At 41.6% G+C, this 22,355-nt stretch overlaps 1 protein-coding gene across 1 annotated transcript in view; it reads left to right on the top strand.

The window, feature by feature from the left end:
* The window catches only part of YWHAG (tyrosine 3-monooxygenase/tryptophan 5-monooxygenase activation protein gamma), a 30,653-nt gene extending 12,605 nt beyond the window's left edge, over window positions 1-18,048 (top strand). The window contains 1 exon segment of the mRNA XM_036280085.1: window positions 15,416-18,048. Within this exon segment, the coding sequence (XP_036135978.1) occupies window positions 15,416-16,072 (657 nt within the window). The 3' untranslated portion in view covers window positions 16,073-18,048.
* Window positions 18,049-22,355: the final 4,307 nt, after the last annotated feature.

Genomic DNA, 22,355 nt, shown 5'->3' on the forward strand with positions numbered 1-22,355 from the left:
TCACCTGAGGCCATTTTTTCATTTTTTTATTCAGACAGAGCAGGAGGGAGAGAGAGGAAGAGAGAGAGAGAAACATCGACATGAAAGGGACACATTGAGTGGCTGCCACCTGCACGACCCAGCCAGGGCTGGGGACAAACTGCAACCGAAGTACATGCCCTTAGCGAGAACCGAACCCGGGTCTCTCTGGACCGCAGGCTGACGCTCTAACCGCTGAGCCAAACCGGCCAGGGCTGTATTTTATTTCTTGATGGGAGGAACTACACAATGATTGAAAAGGAAGAAGATATATACAGGTATGGGATAAATTATTGGGGCCATTTTTGCAAAGGATCTGGGCTGGATATATCATAGTAGATTCATGTTGCCCAACAAACATTCAGAAGTGACTGTTAAGATACCATGGTGATTCAGTGGTAAGTAAAATGTGCTACCTGCCATTAAAGACTTTAGTTTTTTGGGGCATAGGGGGTGAGTATGTAGTTAGAGTACAATGCATCAGAAATACGCAGTGTAAAAGAGGAAAGGTACACATTACTAATACATAGAGTAAATAGTAATTAGTTCTGCATAAAAAATTTTTAGAAGACTTTAGGAAGTAAGTGTAGTATTTGAATTAGGCCTTGAAGGATATGTAGAGAATGTTTCTTTATGAATTCTGAAGGTGAGTTTTTTAGGTGGTCAGAAAAGCATGAGAGCAGAGAACTATGCAGTATGAGGAAGCATAAATATGACCTGGTTCTGGGTATTAATCGTTTGGAGCAGAGTTTTTCTACCTTGGCACTATTGACATTTGGACCAGATTATTCTTTGCTCCTGCAGGGGGCTGTCCTATGTATTGTAGGATGTTCATCAGCATCCCTGGCTTCTGCCTATTAGATAATATCTCAATAGAGCTATTTTTTAAAAATACTTTTTTCTTTATTGAATTTAGAGAGAGAGGAAGGGAGAGGGAGAGATAGAAACATCGATGAGAGAGAACATTGATTGGCCGCCTCCTGCATGCCTCCCACTGGGGATCGGGCCCACAACCTGAGCATGTACCCTGACTGGGAATCAAACCGGCGATCTCTTGGTGCATGAGTCAACACTCAATCAGTCAGCCACACTGACCAGGCTCAATAGAGCTATTTAAAAAAAAAAAAAAAAACTGCACTATACGAAAATTAAAATAGCACTTTCTCATATACCAGCCAGTTTAATTGCTCCCCTCGAAAAATCCCACAGATCTATGATAAAACTAGCAATTATAAATACTAGAGCATTTGTTTGCTGAATTCTGCAAGTAGCTTAGCTGAAGTTTGAGTTCCTGTATTCTGAATAGCAGGCTGAAGGGTACTGACAAAGGAGAATATTTTGAGGAGGAGTCAGGGTGAGAGGAATTGTATTCAGATCATACAAATAGTAAGTAGAGAAGACCCAGGGACATGAGGACTATCTTTACCTGTTTGAAGAATTGATTCTGGCCCCAAGGGATAAAATTCTTAAGGCTAGCAAATGGCAATTGTAGGGAGATAAATTTAGCTTTAACATGAAGTACTTCTGGAGGTGTATTTAGGCCGAGTTCTCACAGAAGTTGTGCAGATAGGTGAGAAACTTTCATTCAGCAGGGTCTGTAAGAGGGAAAAGAGCACTGGTTTGGTATGTGTATAGACTGTATTTTGGGAAGTAAGTTAACTTAGTATATCTCCCTCCTTAACTTTTTTCCTCATAGTGGTAGGAATGAATGCTTTGTAATGAAAAATATCCATGGTGAGAAATGTGAGGTTCTCCCTTGCCAGGTAGCTCAGTTGGTTAGAGTGTCATTCCGATTCATCAAGGGTTCAGGTTCAATGTCCAAGTAAGGACACATGCAAGAAGCAACCAATGAATGTGTAAATAAGTGAAACAACAAATTAATGCCACCCCCTTTCCCCTCATCCCCTCCTCTTTCTCTCTAAAAAAAAAATCAAATAAAAAGAAATGCCCTGGCCGGGTGTGGTTCAGCGGTTAACACATTGACCCACGTACCTAAGGGTCCGGGGTTTGATTCCTGGTCAAGGGCACGTACCTGGGTTGCAGCTTCGATCCCTGGCCCTGGCCCTGGCCAGGGCTCATGCAGGAGGCAACCATTCAATTTGTCTCTCTCACATGGGTATCTTTCTCTTTCTCCTCTTACCTCCTTCCCTTTCACTCTCTAAAAAGCAATGGAAAAAAATATAAAAATAAAGTAAAAAGAAAAAGAAATGTAAGGTTCTTAGCCCTTTCAAGTTTGTTTAACTGTTCCTGAGCAATAAACATTTCTTGTTTTGGGACTTGAAGGTATTGAGAAATAGTAACCTACATCAGACTACATAGGAGTTTATTTGAAGTCAGAAGAGGAGGATTAAATACAAGAGCTAGACGTCTGTGCTCTATGACTGAGTTTTCTTTGTGTGAACCTACATATGAAATGTGAATTACTTGGAATTCTGAACTCCTCAAACAAATGAGCTGATATTTAATTGCTGGTATGTGTGGAAAATGTTATGATACAGTAATTTTATTTTTACAGCTTTATTGAGATAAAATTCACACACCATACGATTCACCCATTTCAAGTGTATAATTCTATGATTTTCCGTATGTTCAGAGTTGTGTAAATATCATTATTACCTAATTCCAGAACATTTTCATTACCCCAAAAAGAAAGCCTGTACCCATTCCAGTCACTTCCCTCCCCCCCTCCGCAAAGCCCCCAACTCTAAGCAATCACTAATCTATTATCTGTTTCTATAGATTTGCCTATTTAGAACATTCCATACAACTGGAATAAATATGTAGTCTTTGGTGACTTTCTTTCATTTAGCATAATGTTTTCAGTGTCATCCATGTTGTGACATGTATTAGTATTTCATTCCTTTATGCCTGAATACTACTCCACTGTATGGATAATGCTACATTTTGTTTATCTACTCCTCAGTTGACTATTTATTTATTTATTTATTTAATCATCACCTGAGGACATTTTTGCATTTATCTTCAGATAGAGAGGGAGGAAGAGAAAGAGAGAAACATTGATTTGAGAGAGACAAATTGAGTGGTTGCCACCCACATGATCCCAACCAGGGTTGGGGACAAACTGCAACCGAGGTACATGCCGTTAGTGGGAACTGAACCTGGGACCCTCTGGTCCACGGGCCGATGCTCTGACCGCTGAGCCAAACCGGCCAGGGCTCAGTTGACATTTGGATTGCTTCTACTTTTTGGCTGTTGCTGCTATAAACATTCATGTACAAGTTTTGTGTGGATATTATGTTTTAATTTCTCTTGCATATTATGTATGTATAACTAGGAGTAGAATTGCTGAGTCATGTGGTAACTCAACATTTTGAGGAGTACTGTGCTTTAGTTTTTTTTTTTTATCCTCACCAGAGGATATTTTTTCCATTTTTTGTACAGATAGAGTGGGAGGGAGAGAGAGTGAGAAACATCGACGTGAAGGGACACATCGAGTGGCTGCCACCCACAGGACCAACCAGGGCCGGGGACAAACTGCAACCGAAGTACGTGCCCTTAGCGGGAACCGAACCCGGGTCTCTCCGGACCGCAGGCTGACGCTCTAACCGCTGAGCCAAACTGGCCAGGGCAGTTCTTTTTTTTTTTTAATCCTTACCCGAGGACACTTTTGCACTTATCTTCAGATAGAGCCGGAGGGGGGGAGGTACCAAATTGGGAGAGACACATCGACTGCTTGCCACCCACATGGCCCCAACCGGGGCTGGGGAAAAACTACAAGTGAGGTACGTACCCTTAGCAGGAACCAAACCTTGGACTCTCCGGTCCAAGAGCCAACACTCTAACCGCTGAGCCAAACTGACCAGGGCTGTGCTTTAGTTCATAAGCTGGAGAAATAGATATGTATGGATCCCACGCAGTATTGTATCATTAAGGACAAAGGCTGTTCAGAAGAGTATTTTATTTATCTTTTCTTTATTAATGTTAGGAAGGGAGAGGGAGATGGAAACACCTATGAGAGGGAACATCGGTTGGCCACCTTCTGCCTTTCCTCCACTGGGGATCGGGCCCACAAACCTGAGCATGTGCCCTGACTGGAAATCGAACCAGTGACCTTTTGATGCATGGGTTGACACTCAACCACTGAGTCATATCTGCTGGGCCAGAAGAGTATTTTATTAAAACACCCCCACCCCACCCCCACCTAGTCAGTGTGGCTCAGTGGATTGAACGTCATCCCTTGGACTGAGAGGTCCCGGTTTCTGGTTAGGGCACATGCCCAGGTTTCAGGCTTGATCCCCAGTAGGGGGCCTGCAGGAGGCAGCCAATTAATGCCTCTCTCCCACATTGATGTTTCTCTTCCCCCTTCCTCTCTCTAAAAAATCAATAAGAACATTTAAAAAAATAAACTTTTTTATAAAACAACTGGCTTTGTTTTTTTAACTTGGTTTTCAAAATTGGCTTTAAAATCTAATTGTAGATATAATTAATGGGGCAAATTGTGGAGGTTTATTTGAATAGGTACGACTAGTAACAAGACAAAGTTCAACCTTGACTACTTTTCAGCCCCTCTGTTTTCAAACCCTTCTAGAAATACACTGATAAAATGTATTTTATCAAATGCAGATGGGGCAAAAGTAGGTTTACAGTTGTTTGTATGGAAAATAATACAATAATTAATAATACAAGAATAAACTTTCATGTACTCACAACTGTAAACCTACTTTTGCCCCCCTGTATTTTTTTATGACTAGAATTTCATTATATAGATGTATCATGATCTAACTAGCCTCCCATCAAAGATTATTTAGGTGGGCCCTGGCCAGTTTGGCTCAGCGGTCAGAGTTATCAGCCTGCGGTCCAGAGAGACCCGGGTTCGGTTTCTGCTAAGGGCATGTTCACCCATACTGTCACCTTTACAATGAGTCATCACACTTCTAAGTTTTGCCAATCTGATCGGAGACAAATGAACATAATGAAATTGGATACTGTATATATATTTTGCTTTTCTTTAACTGTTTATTCCTTTTGACCATTTAAAAAATTACTGGTTAGCCCTGGCTGGTTTGGCTCAGCGGTAGAGCATCGGCCTGTGGTCCAGAGAGACCTGGGTTTGGTTCTTGCTAAGGGCATGTACCTCGGTTGCAGTTTGTTCCCAGCCCTGGTTGGGTCGTGTGGGTGTCCCTTTCATGTTGATGTTTCTTCTCTCTCTCTCTCTCTCTCTCTCTCTCTCCCTCCCCACTCTATCTGAACAAAAAATGTCCTCGGATGAGGATAAAAATAAATAAATAAATAATTACTGGTTAGTCTTAACATTCTTTTTAGGAGGTCTTTATGTAATAGAGAAATTAGCTCTTTTCCTGTGATGTGTTGCAATGTTCACATCATCAGAGACTGTATGGGCAAAAGAGCACAGGATTTGAAGGCAGTGGCCTGAGTTTGTGTCCTTGTGCTGCTGTGTGTTAATGGTATGATGTTGGGGGGAAATTTGTTTCATTTCTCTGCATCACGTATAATGTCCCCTGTAGGGTAGTTATAAAAAGAGCATAGCACTTGGTGGTGTCAGAAAAATACAGGTTCTTAGCCAGCTTTTCTCTCATCTGAACCCTTGAATTTGGCCCTAAGTATGCCATGGGTTTCATGACTCTTCTAGAAAGTCCCACTTCCTAGAATGCTTTTTCCTTCTGTAATTTTTATCCAGGGTGACTGCTGCTGATTTTAAAAAACCCAGCTAAAGCTGTTACTTTCTAATTAAATATTCTGTAAGCTTTCCAGGAAGAGTTTTGCTACCTTAAGAATACCTCTGACTGATACTCTAATGTGAATAAGCTTGTGCCGCCTTCTCAAGGAGTATTGTATCTTCAGCACAGTGATGTGTAGTGTGTGACACATGCTGGATGTTCAATGAATGCTTGACGAATTACCTGAAGGAGTGGCTTTAAGTATATTTTCCTTGCCATCAAACCTTATGGGGCATGTTATATCAAGTTTTCTAGAATGAATATGTGTTAGAGGTCTCCAAGACTATTCCTTAGGTTTAATGATTTGCTAGGACAAAGCATAGCATCTCACTGGTGGCTATGGTTTATTACAGTGAAAAGATACAAAGCTAAATCAGCACAGGGGAAAAGTGCTTGGGATGATCAGAGTAAACCAGGCACAAGCTTTCAAGGGTCCTCTCTCAGTAGAGTCCCACAGGATATATGTGTGAAATGTTGTCTACCCAGGAAACTCTTTGGAGGCTCAGTGCCCAAGCATTTTATTAGGGCTGGTCACATAGGTATTTAATGCCCAGTACATAACAAAATTGGAGACTCCTAGAAGGAAAACAGGTGTTTAGCATAAACATTATTTGCACAGTTTAGAGACAGTGAGCCATTCTTATCTGGAAATGGCGCTAACCCTTTTAAAATCCAAGTTGTCAGATGCCAGCCAAGGGTCAATTGTGTAAACAGACCTGTCTAAAAATAGCAGTCTTGAGCCTATCTTATTAACTCTTGTCTGCACAGAAAAGTTTAGGGCATTTTACTCAGATATGAAAGACAACTTCAGATTTTTTTTTTTTTTAATTTTAATTATTTAGTAGACAGGTCATCTCCAGACTACATATTTAATTGTATTTAAACAGAACAGTGTCACATTTATTTACAATGGTTATTTCACCGCCTACACAGTGTATAGACACCATGTCCATTACATGCACACTGATGCCTATCTTGTACCTTGTCATCTTACTTCTCCTGTTTTTAGTGTAGAGTGTTCATATATAGCAGTCATTGCATTTACTTTTTTCATGACCTCTTAGCCCTTTCAGGTGATGGTGATGGTTTGGACAAAAAAATGCATGAAGAGGCCAAATATACCTAGTGTCTGATAGCTTCTTGTTTTTTATTAAAAAATTTTTTTCTTTAGTGATGTTAGAGAAATAAAGACATTGATGAAAGAAAACATTGATTGGCCGCCTGATGCATGGCCCCTACTGGGGATCTGGCCCACAACCTAGGCATGTGCCTCAACCGGGAATTGAACCGGCGACCTCTTGGTGCTTGAGTTGTGGCTCAGCCACTGAGCCATACCAGCCAGGTGGGAGTTCTATTTCTTAAACTGTTGGTGAGAATAACAGATTTTTCTGGCCTTTTTACTTATAACTCTTTGTCTGCAACTCACTAAAGTCAATTTGAACTTTAGCTAATATTTGTAAGAGTTGAGAAGAGAGATCTCCATTTTGTTTTTTGTTTTGTTTTGTTTTGTTTTTTTATCCTCACCCGAGGACATTTTTGCATTTATTTTCAGATAGAGCCGGAGGAAGAGAGGGGGGGAGAGAGGGGGAGAGAGAAACATCGATTGGAGAGAGACACATCGACTGGTTGCCACCCACATGATCCCAACCGGGGCCGGGGACAAACTACAACCGAGGTACGTATCCCCAGCAGGAACCGAACATGGGACTCTCTGGTCCATAGGCTGATGCACTAACCGCTGAGCCAAACTAGCCACGGCCTCCATTTTGTATTTAAGCAGATCATAACAATGCTGGAACATACAAGCTTTCCACATTTTCCAACATCTGTGACAGTAAATTTTGGGGACCATATTTTGTACTGCTGCTGCATTCTTTTTTTTTTTTTTTTAATGTTTTCATTGATTTTTTTAAGAGAGAGGAATGGTCCTGGCCGGTTTGGCTCAGCGGTTGGAGTGTCGGCCTGCGGACCAGAGAGTCCCGGGTTCGGTTACCGCTAGGGGCACGTACCGAAAAAAAAAAAAATGAGAGAACGAGAGAGAGAGGAAGGGAGAGAAAGATAGAAACATCAATGTGAAAGAGAAATGTCAGCCCTGGCCGGTTTGGCTCAGCGGTTAGAGCGTCGGCCTGTGGTCCAGAGAGACCCAGGTTCGGTTCCCGCTAAGGGCACGTACCTCGGTTGCAGTTTGTCCCCGGCCCTGGTTGGGTCGTGCGGGTAGCAACCAATTGATGTGTCCCTTTCACGTTGATGTTTCTCTCTCTCCCTCCCTTCCACTCTATCTGAACAAAAAATGGAAAAATGTCCTCGGATGAGGATTAAAGGAAAAAAAAAAAGAAATGTCAGTCGGCTGCCTCCTGCACTACCTTTACTGGGGATTGAGCCTGCAACCCAGGCATGTGCCCTGAGTGGGAATCAAACTGGAATCTCTCAGCCCATGGGTCGGCGCTCAATCCACTGAACCACACTGGCTGGGCAGTGCTGAATTCTTGTAAACAATTCAGTGACTTTTGAAAAACATTACCTCTTTTCCCAAATGATGCATATCTCACATCTTCCCACATTGAATCTTGCTTGTTTAAACCTTTTTTGGACACTGGGAATTTTTTTGTCCTTTTAAAATATTATTTTTTGATCTTCAAAAGTAGTATGGTTGTGATCTCCATTTGAATGTAAAAGTCATAGATTCATTCCCATACAAGTCATTTTGAACTTAAGGAATTTTAAGTATTTTGATTCAAGGTTTTTAGAGAAACACTTTTTTTGAGCAGACTTTTTAGAGTTAAAGGCTGTTCTCTCTCATTTAATTTTTCTGTGGTAGAGAACATTTGAGTATGTTCCAGATGTGGTCGAGTTACTGTATCTAAAGATGATACCGGCATTTCATAATCTCCATGTTCCAGTTTGCTGAGGCAACCAGACAAACTTTACATGTGCACAAATTACTACCTTAGGATTCTACGGCCAAACTTTATTTGCAGTATAAGAGCTAATGGTATATAGCATACTGGAGAGGTAATTTGAGCTTTAAATAGTTGCTGGAACTTGAAATAAGGACAGTATGATTTAGGGGAAAGGCCAGGACTCCTATCTCAATGGCCTTCGGCACTCTGGCTCCTCCTTGCACTAGAGACAACTAGCCTTCGGTATCTGCACATTCAGGGAATATAGGCTAGAGTCTTGTGATACATTGGACCAAGGCCTACAGAGGCCTTGGCTTGTTTGAAAGCCAGTCTGGGGAATTTTTCTAGCTATATGATAACTGAAGTTTATGGAAAGAAAGTAATGTAAGATAGATAAAGAAGTTTCAGCTTAGAATAGAACACAAGATGAAATGGAGAAGAGAAGATAAATTAGGAGATTATGTATATAAGACATATAGTGGCTTCTTAGGTGACAATTAAAATGAAGGAAAATTAGCCCTGGCCAGTTTGGCTCAACGGTTAGAGCGTTGGCCTGTGGTCCAGAGAGACCCCGGTTTGTTTCCCGCTAAGGGCACCTCGGTTGCAGTTTGTCCCCAGCCCTGGTTGGGTTGTACGGGTGGCAGCCACTCGATGTGTCCCTTTCACATCAATGTGTGTGTGTGTCTCTCTCTCTCTGTTCCTCTCTCTCCCTCCCATTCTATCTGAACAAAAAAATGGGAAAATGTCCTCAGGTGAGGATTAAAAAAAAAAAAATGAAGGAAAATTATTCAGGGTATTCTTTAAAGTATTTGCTCACATCTCTATAGCACGTGACTGTGTCAAGAGCACTTCATCTTTCATCTGATACACTCTTATACAATAACTTTATGAAAGAGGCAGCGGCCTCTGTTTTACAGATAAGCAAACTGAGGCCCAGGCAAGAAATATCTTGCTCCCAAGGTCACTTAGTAAATGGTGAGACTGGAAAACTCCAGTCTTCTGGGATATTTGAATGTACATCAGAAATTAACAGGAATGGCAGTGCCCTGAGGGCTGAGAATAGTGTCTCCGAAGCCTAGACAATATAAAGAATTGGATATGAGATGATAAGCCTCATTATTCAGGAGAAGTGTGTTTCTGTAAGGGGATGTGGTAGGGGGTCATGGAGCAGAAAGCACCTGTGTCCTGGTTTCCTTCTGCTCTGAAGTCCAGTATACCAAATCCTGATCTCCCACTCTGCTCTATAGCACTTAGGTCATGTCTGGTAGAGGTACATGTTGTTCTCTGGCATTATAATGGACAATCAGTAATACATAGTAAAAAGTTAACACAGAAAAATTACTGATTGATTTAGGAAATACTTAAATGTATATTACTTGTTGGATGTTGTGAGAATTAATAAGCAAAGCATGATCAATTCATTCAAAGAATAAATTGCAGTAAACAAATGATTTGGTTTATATTCTGGTTTAATTATTTCTGAGAGATACTATTTAAATTACACAGCCAGAAGAGATAAACCACAGAACTTATATGCATGTATGCATAACCAATGGACATGGACAACAAAGCTGGGGACGGGGCAGGTGGGATGGGGAGGAGGGTGTCAATGGGGTAAAAAAGGAGAAACATCTAACAAAAATACAGTTAAAAATAAAAATAAATAAAAAATTATCCTGAAAAAAAAAAAAAGAATAAATTACACAGCCAGTTTTACTAAGCAAAACCCTCCCTGCCCCACCCTACCCCCTTTATTTGATGTATTTATTTTTTGGTTGATTCTCACCCAAGGATATTTTTTCATTGGCTTTTAGATAGAGTAGAAGGGAGGGAGGAAGGGGGAGAAAGGGGAAAGAGAGAGAAAGAAAGAGACATTGATGTGAGAGAGAGACATCAATTGGTTGTCTCCCACATCCCCTGACCAGGTCTGGGGATCTAACCTGTGATCCTCAGTCCATGGGCTGACACTCTAACCCCTGAGCCAAACGGGCCATGGCCCCAATCTTTTTTATAAAAGTGAATATAGCCCTGGCTGGTTTGTCTCAGTGGTAGTGTTGGCCCTTGGACCAGTGAGTCGCGGGTTTGGTTTCCAGCCAAGGGCACGTACCTTGGTTGTGGTTCATGCCTGGCACTGGTCTGGGTCGTGCTGGAGGCAGTCAGTCGATGTATCTCTCTCATGTTGATGTTTCTCTCTCCCTTTCTCTCCCTCTCTCTCCCTCCCACTCTATCTGAAGATAAATAGAAAAATATTCTCGGGTGAGGATTAAATAAAAATAAAAGTAAATCATACTGAGTGTGATTCATACTAGAACACAAGTCTCTTGCCATCCCAGCAAACCCTCCACCCCTGCCCATACTTTAGCAGATTTTTTTTTTTATATATCCTCACCCGAGGACATTTTTTGTTCAGGTAGAGTGGGAAGGAGAGAGAGGAAGAGAGAAACATCGATGTGAAAGGGACACATCGAGTGGCTGCCACCCGCACGACCAACCAGGGCCGGGGACAAACTGCAACCAAGGTACATGCCCTTAGCGGGAACCGAACCTGGGTCTCTCGGTACCGCAGGCTGATGCTCTAACCGCTGAGCCAAACCGGCCAGGGCTAGCAGATCTTTTTTTTATTATGTAGATGCTATGGTTGATCTACAGAGGAAACAGTGAAGCCTCTAGAGAGTAGCCAGGAAGCGGGGGGTGGGGGAGGGGTGGAAGGAGAGATGGGGAAGATTTCATGGGGAACATTAGCATTAACTTGGTTCTTGATAATTATGTAAGTATATTCCAGGCAGGAACACAGGGAAATATTCTGGGCAGGGGCAGAACAAAGAGCAGAAGTATGAAGTTTTTTGCCATTAACATGTTACAGCTGGAGCACAGGCATAGGAGAGACAGGGTGAGGCAAGGGAACCACCAATCTGCTATAAGACTTAGGAAATAGTCAATGATCTGGGGTTCTTGATGTTGTGATTTAGCCATTGACTTAGTACACACCAGTTTAGATATTATAGTTAAGTAGACAAATAAAAATGGACCTTAGAATAAGAATAAATAAAATGTAAGAGTTCTATCGTTGTAAAATTCTCTGTTTCATATGGTTGTCAGACACTTAATAGTATATGTGGGTGGCACCGATATCACGGAAATCAATTTATATAAATTAAATGTAGTGTTAGTGACTTGATTTAACTTCTTTATTATATTAGTTTCAGGTGTACAGCATGTTGGTTAGACATTTATATAACTTACTAAGTTATCCAACATCGATAAATCTAGTACCCATCTGGCACCATGCATAGTTATTATATTATTGACTATATTACCTATGTTACACTTTACATCTTCATGACTATTTTGTAAGTACCAATTTGTACTTCTTAATCACTTCACCTTTTTTACCCAGCCCTTTAATTCCTCTTCTATCTGGCAACCATGTAGTTATTCCCATTTTATTACTTATATTTTTTTAACCTTTTCTTCTTCTTAAAGAAGTCTTAAACATTTCTTGTAATACTGGTTTGGTGGTGATGAACTCCTTCAGCTTTTTCTTGTCTGGGAAGCTCTTTATCTCTCCTTTGATTCTAAATGATAACCTTGCCAGATAGAGGAATCTTGGTTATAGGTTCTTGTTTATCATCACTTTGAATATTTCTTGCCAGTCCCTTCTGGCCTGCAAAGTTTCTCTTGAGAAATCAGCTGACTGTCTTATGGGAGCTCCCTTGTACGTAACTATCTGCTTTTCTCCTGCTACTTTTAAGATTTTCTCTTTGTCTTTAACATTTGGTATTTTAATTATGATGTGTCTTGGTGTGGGCTTCTTTGGGTTCATTTTGTTTGGGACTGTACTTCCTGGACTTGTGTGTCTATTTCCTTCACCAGATTAGGGAAGATTTTCTGTCACTATTTATGCAAATAGGTTTATAATCCCTTGCTCTCTCTTCTTCTGATACCCATATGATGTGAATTATATTACTCTTGGTATTGTCCCAGAAGCCCCATAAATATCCTCATATTTTAAAAAAATTTTTTTACTGTTCTGATTAGGTGTTTTTTGCTACCTTCTCTTCAAATCACTGATTCAGTCCTTTGCTTCATGTTATCTGTTATTGATTTAATCTAATATATTCTTTACTTTGGTTATTGTATTCTTTATTTCTTACTGGGTTTTTTTAATGGCTGCTATTTCTGTGTAAGTTCTGACTGAGTTCATCTATTCTCCTAAGTTCATTGACATCCTTATAAGCAACACTTACAGTGTTGTGAACTCTGTATCTGGTAGATTGCTTATCTCCGTTTTGTGTAGTTCTCTTTATGGAGTTTTGTTCTGTTCTTTAACTTGGAAGATTATGTCTCCTCATTTTGGCTGCCTCCCTGTGTTTGTTTCTAAGTATTAGGGAGATCTGTTATGTCTCCTAGTCTTGGCATGGCGGCCTTATGTAGTTAGTGTCCTGTGGGACCCAGTGGCTCAGTCTTCCTGTTCACCTGAGCTGGGTGCTCCAGGGGTGTCCCTCATGTGGATCCTGTTGTAGTTGTGCCTTGATTGCAGTTGGCAGGTCAGTGGGACCCTCAGGCTGGCTGCTGTGAGGACTGGCCATGACTACAGCAGACCAGCTGTTGTATAGGGACTTGACCCCACAGAGTGGATTTTGCTTGGCGGGGCTAAGTTTCATTTGGGTGTTTCATTTGTGGAGCTGTTTGGGTGGTGTTCTGGTAAGGTCTGAAGCCAACCAGGTGTGTTGGTTCTGGGGCCTCTTGGGACGGGCTCTGGTGCAGGCAAAAGTCGGCAGCTGCCTGAGCCCGGCCTGGAACCACTTGGCAGAAGCTACAGAGTGATCTGTACTTGGTAACTTGGAGGTACCTGGGAGAAAGAATATGCTATAAACCGAGACCAGCTGCCATTAGAGCTGGGAGCCACTCAGCAAGAGGTACAGAGCACACTGAGACCAGCCACTGATTGTTTAGAGTTTGTGGACCTTTGAGAGATTTTAGGAAAGTCTGTAGTGTGGGCCAGGGTCCCACTGGTACATTGGTTGGGTGGGGCGGGTTCTCGGGTTATCATCAGGGTGAGACCAGTGAGTGGTATTAGCTAGTTTGATGGAGACTCAGATTTGGCGCCCTTCTGGGAGGGCTCAGCAAAGGAACAGTGGTTACCTGCCAACACTCTGTCTGGACCAGAGCTGCTTCTGATCCTGTACCCTGAAGCTAAACCATTCAGTTCTTTCTCATACATCCCTGGTGCTTTTCAAGCTGCTGCCCAGCACTGGAGCTCAGAGCAAGGGAGTAAGTCCATGCACAGGCCCTTTAAGAGGAACATCTGGGACTCCAGCAGCCCTTCATCTTACCCCAAATGAATACCCACTGATTTTTACAGCCAGATATTGTGGGGCTGGAACTCTTCACTCCTCAGGGGAGACCTCTACAGATAAGATATCCCTCTAGATTTTTTTAAAATATGTTTTTTTTTTTTAATCTTCACCCAAGGACATTTTTGCATTTATCTTCAGATGGAGTGTGTGTGTGGGGGGTGGGGACGACTTCAAGTTGGGAGAGACACATTGAGTGGCTGCCACCCACATGACCCCAACTGGGGCGGGGACAAACTGCAACCGAGGTACACACCCTTAGCGGGAACTGAACCTGGGACTCGCTGGTCTGTGGTTCGACACTAACCACTGAGCCAAACCGGCCAGGGCTAAAAAATATGTTTTTAATGATTTTCTTTGAAGAACGGAAGGAGAGAGAGATAGAAACATCGGTGTGAGAGAGAAACATTGATTGGTCGCCTCCTGCACACCCCGCACTGGGAATCGAGCCCACAACCCAGGCATGTGCTCTGACTGGGAATCAACCTGTGGGACCTCTCAGTCCATGGGACGACGCTGAGTCCACTCAGCCACTCCAGCCGGGCTCCCTCTAGATTCTTAACCGCCACAATTTAGTTATAATTTTGATGTGGTCATCGGAGGAGGCAAGCACAGCGTTCTCTGTGCTATTGCTTTTGTTTTCTCAAGGCAATTAGTTTTGGGGATGATGAAAACCCTTAGAAGTGCCCATATTGAAAGAGACATTAATTCCTATTGGCTATCTCAGCTCAGAAGTACTTTGTTCACCTCTCCATTCTTTTGTATTGCTAGTTGTATTCAGTCAAACACTACAACAAATATGTGTTCCCCAAGTAGCTGAAATCTGAGTGCTCAGACTCAGTCCCATGCCCTCAATTTTGACTACCTTTCTGAGGTTTGTAATTTATATGATCTTAACACAAGAGCAGAATACCTCCTTGTTTCTCAAAAGTCAGCTTGAAGTTGACTTTATATTCTTAACTAATACCCAAAATATTCTCAAGAAGGGATGGGACTGAAGTTTAGCAGACAGGGAAAGATCAAGAGGACGCTGTCATTCTGTAAGAGAACAGAATAGTATATAAGTCATCTATACTAAAATCTCTAGAATTAGTGTGTATGTAATCTTACATGAAATAATGGTTGACCTTTGCAATTTAGATCAAAATTTGGTTTGTCATCTAATAGACGTGACAGTTTCTTCATGGAATAGCTATGTGATATGTGTCCTTTTATGGGGGGAAGCAAGGGTTCAGGCACTATTAACCCAGCTGCATTTATTTTTTCCTGTTGTTCCTTACACCCCCATCCTCCTTCTATAAATCCATACAACCTACCTTCTTTATCTGTTAATCACCTTAATCAACTGATGGATCTGTTTGTGTTTTAGTGGTATAAGATTATGATTAACCCAGCTGACATCATCTGTACCATAACAACTCTATTCTTTTCCTTCTAATAGGTGACAGAGCTGAATGAGCCACTGTCCAATGAAGAAAGAAACCTTCTTTCTGTGGCCTACAAGAATGTAGTTGGGGCACGCCGTTCTTCCTGGAGGGTCATTAGTAGCATTGAGCAGAAGACTTCTGCAGATGGTAATGAAAAGAAGATAGAGATGGTCCGTGCTTACCGTGAAAAAATAGAGAAGGAGTTGGAAGCGGTATGTCAGGATGTGCTGAGTCTGCTGGATAACTACCTGATCAAGAATTGCAGTGAGACCCAATATGAGAGCAAGGTGTTTTACCTGAAGATGAAAGGGGACTATTATCGCTACCTGGCTGAAGTAGCTACTGGAGAGAAAAGGGCAACTGTTGTAGAATCATCTGAGAAGACCTATAGCGAAGCCCATGAGATCAGCAAGGAGCATATGCAGCCTACTCACCCCATTAGATTAGGCCTGGCTCTTAACTACTCCGTTTTCTACTATGAGATCCAGAATGCCCCAGAGCAAGCTTGCCACTTGGCCAAGACCGCCTTCGACGATGCCATTGCTGAGCTCGACACTCTCAATGAGGACTCCTACAAGGACTCCACTCTCATCATGCAGCTTCTTCGCGACAACCTAACGCTCTGGACAAGCGATCAGCAAGACGACGATGGTGGAGAAGGCAACAATTAAGGCCCCCCAGGTGGACTGGCAGCGCACGCTGATGCTACTACTGCAGTCTTTATTTTTTTCCCATGAGTTTGGGGGTCGGGTGGGGGAGGGAAAAGGAGGGATGACCTTCCTAGAGAGAAACCCATGACCTGTCCTGTCTTTGATCGCCTCTTTGACATATTTGCCAAAATACCACTAGTGGAAGTCAGGCTAGCTGTGCTGGTATTGGAATAGCGGCCTCACACCGGCATATGGACTGTTCTGTAGATTAATGCAAGTGGAGCTGTCTGTCTTTAATTTAACTTATTGCTAGATAATAGGATTTTAGGACAAAAAGAAAACTTCAGTGGAATGGCCCTCATTCAGTAAGTTCTGTGGTTCCAGTAAGGATTTTTATGTACATATGCTCTTGTCTTAAGTTTTGGGTATTTTCTATCTCATTTGTTTTAGCTGTGCATTTTTTTCAGGGTGTACTCTACCAGACATGAATAGTTTAAATCCCAAACTGACAGACTTAGAACATAAGGTATATTTATCCTTATGGTTTAGGCCTTGCTAGTTTTCTGAAGTCTCTGATTAGTAGACAGTATTAACACTAAATTGCAGTTTACAGTATTTCTACATTACAGCCATATGTAACATCAAGCCATTGATTGTGTATTTTTCTTTGATAGTTATTTTGGCTTTACATCCTTATTCAGCCTTATCCAGGTTGGTTATCTCTCTCCTAGGCCAAAGGCTTGCCTGAGGAATATCAATGCTACTTTAGGTTTTGGTTAATAGGTGCTTGGCGGGTGGCTATGGGATTTTCGTCTTTCTTTCCTCTTAAATCCACCACAAAAATTATTAATCACTTTAATAGAAATGTTAAACACCACAAAAATGGAGAAAATTCAGGTCTGTATGTCACTTATTGCATCGATACTTTCAGAGAACTCCTGATTTGTAAGCTGCCACAGCTCCTTCCTCAGGGATTATGCTGCCATTTCACTCTTCACTTGAGTCTTCCCCACTGTACCTTATGCTGACACCACTCAGTTGGGTTGTAGAAGCCGGGTGGTCATTTTGAGAAAGTTCATAGTGCAGTGTGTGAAAATTCAGGTGCTAGAAGCTTACTGGTAGAAAAATCCAAAAGGAAGAGCTCTATTCATAAACTTTGTCCCGGTTCTGGGAGCCTTGTAAATGTGTCAGTTTTTCCTCCCTGAAAACACTCTTTCCCCAATTAATTGTTACAGGAAAACAAACTAAAATCATTATCGGATAATAAATAAATCCTATTTGACCAAAACTTTTTCTATATATTTTTTTCTCTTCAATAAAAGCATAGAAATCAGAGATTCATTTCGTGTGCAATCAGTGCACGTTTTAGAATGGAAGGAAACCACATTGCTGTTTTCACAAAGTTGTTTTCATTTAGCCTAGGTCCTTCATTCTCATTTAGGATAAATCTGTCTGAAAACATGGTCTGTTGCATGTGTGTTCAGCCTTTTTTATAAGATCAGTAACTGTGAACTCCCAAGATAGATAATTACACCAGACTTGTTTTCTTTCTTTGTTTTATTTAGGCAAGGAGAGGTATCAGTAATGAATGAGGAAAACTGACACTTGCTTTTGCTAAAACCACAATTGAGCTTACAATTATGAAATGAATACATTTAAAGAGATCCAGGTGACAGTAAAGAGAGAATGGTGATGATACTCTATAACATTGCAGTTTATCAGCATGACTTTTCTTAGAAGGTCCCCTTCCTATGCTAGAGTGAAAGTCCCCAACTAACCGTACCCTACCAGAACTAATAGAAGAAAGCTCTACAGGGCCCTAAAGTCAATGCCATGGATGGGAAAAGATTTGGGGTGGGGGTAGGTTGGGTTTTCCTTAATTTATCTTCCATGTCCAGTGAACAGTGTTGTGTCATTGTAGCATTTGGAAATGATTTACTGGAATTACAAAACCCATATATATATTTTTAATTTCAGCTTTAGCTCTGGCTGCTTTTTATAATCAAGATAAAATCATACCTGAGGGCTAAAAATTGAAGAGGGAATGGGCGACTTGATATTTAAGCAGCTTGAATGGTTTCTTTTTTCTTTATTTTTAAAGAAATGCACTTGCCTATGATACTGTCTCTCCAGTGAAATGATTACTCCTCCATTACTCTATTGATACAATATTGTGCATGCTAGTGTTGTATTTCTATACAGTAGCTTGAAATTTATTTATTTATACTGTAGGTGTTATGTATTTCTATGACAAAAAAAAATTGTCTACAAATTTTTTAAAGTTTTTTAAATTTAATTTTTCCTTTTGGAGGTAAAAGTTTGCTCTACCAAATAGTGATTGTAACAAATTGATCTGTTTTGGATGTTGCTATAGTGACATGCAGTTATATATTTTGTTTTTAAGGGGGGGGGCAAAGAAACACCAGTGTTAGCTTAATCTTAATGTCTGGTGTTTGTCATGGTGAAATTATAACTATTACAGTGTAGAGAACAATGAATATGTTCTCTGAATGAGCCTTTGTGCTTTTTGTCATGTTATGCAGTGAACTATTTTTAAGGTCTAATCAGTGATTATTTTTCCAACTCCATGTTTCTCTAAGGAATTATTTCACACACGGACCATTCTTAGCAGTTTTCCTCAGTGATGGAATATCATGAATGTAAGTCATTATGTAGCTGTCGTACATTGAGCAAATAAACTTACAGATCTGATGTCAGTGCTACATAGTGTTATTTAATGAGTTTAAATTTTCCGTTGCTTTTGAAGATTTGATTGGATGTGAGTGTTTTCTCCTTTCCTCTTTCAAAGAATGGGGTTGGATTGGGGGAATGGGGTAAGACAGTATCTACTGGAAAGCGCCTATATCTGGGAATAAGACTTGGGTTTACTGACCTTGAAAAATCATTGCATCTTTTGGGCCTTCATTGTTTCTCCTACAAAATGAGTGCCTTCAACAAGATCTTTGAAGGTGGCGTAAAATATTTGAGAAGTGCAAAAACCTTAGTTTGAATCACAACTCCTTTTGATCTTGGGGCAAATGACTAAACTGAACCTTGGGTTGTGTTGGGGGCTGTAAGTCTAAATAAAAACTGGGTCCTGTGCCTGGTTCAGTCTCTCTCAATTAATTAGGTGCCCAGTATTGTTGCAGACCTCATTAGCTATTACATGAGGTGATTCTTTGTACTTATAAGTATATTGTCTTGGGTTTTTTTAGTCCTGAGGCGGTCAGCAGCCATGGTTAGTGTGGGCTGAGCTCTTAACAGCCTGCTATTGCTGATGGCAGCTGTCAGAATATGTCCACCATCTGAATTGAATCCCTGGGTGTGTGGGCTGTTCGCCTTGACCAGGTATGAGGAGGGCTTTGTGTACAGGAAGGAATGCTGGGGCAAAGGCTTTCCTCCTCCATCAACTTGGGTGTGTTCCAGCAAAGGAAGGGGACGAGGTACTGGTTCACACAGTGGAAGAAGATGGCTTTTTAATTACTTGAGAAATTGTTCATATTTTAGGTATAACACTGTGTGACTAGGTTTTTGCCTATGTAATCAATGAATTCATCACTCAGAAACATCCTGAGAGTACTGCTACAACTACAGCTGTGGAAATAGAAGTGACAGATGTGCCTAAGGTCCTGTAGCTTGCTGATAAGCCCACATCAGAGCTCCACCCAATCTTTGGCCCTCCTGAGCTCTGCCTACTAACACTAGGTTGTGCTCAGCTAGGAGATTCAGAAACTGAGCAGCAGCCAACATTCAGCCACATTGACTGAGCACTTTTAATGAGGGAGTTACTGCCCTGGCTGGTTTGGCTCAGCGGTTAGAGCATTGGCCTGCAGTCCAGAGAGACCCGGGTTCGGTTACTGCTAAGGGCACGTACCTTGGTTGCAGAAATAATGTGGGAGTTACTGAGGGCAGAGAGATGATCAGACATCTTGCTAACAGGAAGGTATAGATACGGGTGAGATCAGAACAGTCAACTTATTGAAAATAACAGACTTGCCGGGCCAGTGTGGCTCAGTGGATTGAACACCATCCCATGGACTGCGAGGTTCCGGTTCGGTTCCTGGTTTGATTCCTGGTGAGGGCACATGCCCAGGTTTCCGGCTTGATTCCCAGTGAGGGGTGTGTAGGAAGCAGCTGATCTATGTATCTCTCACATCGATGTTTCTATCTCTGCCTTCCTTTCTAAAACATCAATAAAAACATTAAAAAAAAGAATAACAGACTTCCCAATGCTTGTCAGAAAGAAAGTGTAGCTCCTAGAAGTTGCTATTTTTTGTTTGTTTTGTTTTTTTTCTTTATTGATTTTAGAGAGAGGAAGGGAGAGTGAGAGAGAGAAACATCAATGAGAGAACATCAATTGGCTGCCTCCTGCACACCCCCCACTGGGGATCGGGCCCATAACCTGGGTATGTGTCCTGACTGGGAATCAGACCAAGACCTTTTGGTGCACGGGTTGATGTTCAATCACTGAGCCACACTGGTCAGGCGAAGTTGCTATTCTTATACCCTTGTTCCTTCCATGTAACTTACTGTTACAAGTGCCTGGAATTTGACAGGAGACTGGAATTTGCATCGAGGTTTTCCACAGACACTTAAATTTCTCTTGAGATAAAATGCTGTCTGTTGTGTTTCTGTGTAGTTTTAATTAGTTCCTTAATGTAGTAGTTTTCAAACTTTAATCTCAGGACCCCTTTACACAACTCTTAAGTGGTTTTGTTTATGTGTAGTGTATCTAAAACTGGAAACTAAAAATACTCATAAGTAGTTGGAAAAGGATGGCCCTAGAGAGTTCAGGTTAAGAAAGTTCTAATTCACGAATTGCATGATGCCCGGGGTTAGTCACCAAGGAGCAGTCCTGTTCCTCAATACACTTTAGAATTTTAAAAATTACTGATAGTGCGAAGCAATTAAATGTGATGAGAGAGGGGCAGGAGAGTAATTATAAAAGAATGAATGACCCACTCTGCTTGAGGCATCCACAAAGTACAGTTTCCATTCCTAGAACTTCATAGGTGGAGTGGAGGGGCCATCAAATGAGATTTAGTGGCAAGGGACCTAAAAGTGTAGCAGGTAAATTGCTGTTCGGTGTGAGTGGTTTTCCTCCTCTCTATTTATGTGTCATTACCACATGCATTGGCCTCTGTGCTGGTCAGCTGAAACTGCATGTTGACTCACTGCTGATCTGAGTGGCTAAGAATGGCAGCTACCTCTTCTTGGGTAGAGAAACTCTCTGAAGCAAGCGTGGAGAAACTATCTGAAAACTAGCTAGGTAACACTATTCTCTGTTTCTAAGAGTTGACATTTAGTGGTCATCAGCCTAATCAGAACATTAAAATGTGGGATACCAGCTTGGATAAAGATAAATGAGGTTAAATCGGAATGGCCACAAACCCCACCTCTAACTGCAGATACCTGTGATCAGTGAGGAACTTGGGGAGAAGAGTGGCTGGGTCACACTGATGTATCCTCAGTACCAGGGTTTAGGATTGTTGGGGTCTCATCTTCACACTGAATCCACATCTGGCAAAACAAGATGCTTTAGGATTTCCCAATTTAATATTCTGAAATGGCACTCAATTATCCATAGTATGGGAAAGGAAAGTCAATAGAAATTATTTTGGGGAACATTTTTTTGTTTGTTTTTATTTCAATAGGTAGTACATGTGTGTTAAAAATACAAACAGGTGTAGTCTAAAACAGGTTTTTTGCATTGCCTTTGAGCTAAGAATGGTTTTTTTTTGTTTGTTTTATCATCCTCACCAGAGGACATTTTTCCATTTTTTGTTCAGATAGAGTGGGAAGGGGAGAGAGGGAGGGAGAGAGAGAGAGAGAAACATCGACATGAAAGGGACACATTGAGTGGCTGCCTCCTGCATGACCCAACCAAGGCCGGGGACAAACTGCAACCGAGGTACATGCCCTTAGTGGAACTGAACCCGGGTCTCCCTGGACTGCAGGCCAACGCTCTAACCGCTGAGCCAAACTGGCCAAGGCCTAAGAATAGTTTTTGAAAAATCTTCATTGATTTTTTTTTTTTTTTTATCCTCCCTCATCTGAGGACATTTTTTCCAATTTTTGTTCAGATAGAGTAGGAAGGAGAGAGAGGAAGAGAGAGAGAGAGAAACATCGATGTGAAAGGGACACATCGAGCGGCTGCCACCCACACGACCCAACCAGGGTCGGGGACAAACTGCAACCGAGGTACATGCCCTTAGCGGGAACTGAACCCGGGTCTCACCAGACCGCAGGCCAACACTCTAACTGCTGAGCCAAACCGGCCAGGGCTTCATTGATTTTTTTTAGA

The sequence above is a fragment of the Molossus molossus genome, unplaced genomic scaffold (genome assembly GCF_014108415.1).
Source record: "Molossus molossus isolate mMolMol1 unplaced genomic scaffold, mMolMol1.p scaffold_m16_p_3, whole genome shotgun sequence".
Lineage (NCBI taxonomy): Eukaryota > Metazoa > Chordata > Mammalia > Chiroptera > Molossidae > Molossus > Molossus molossus.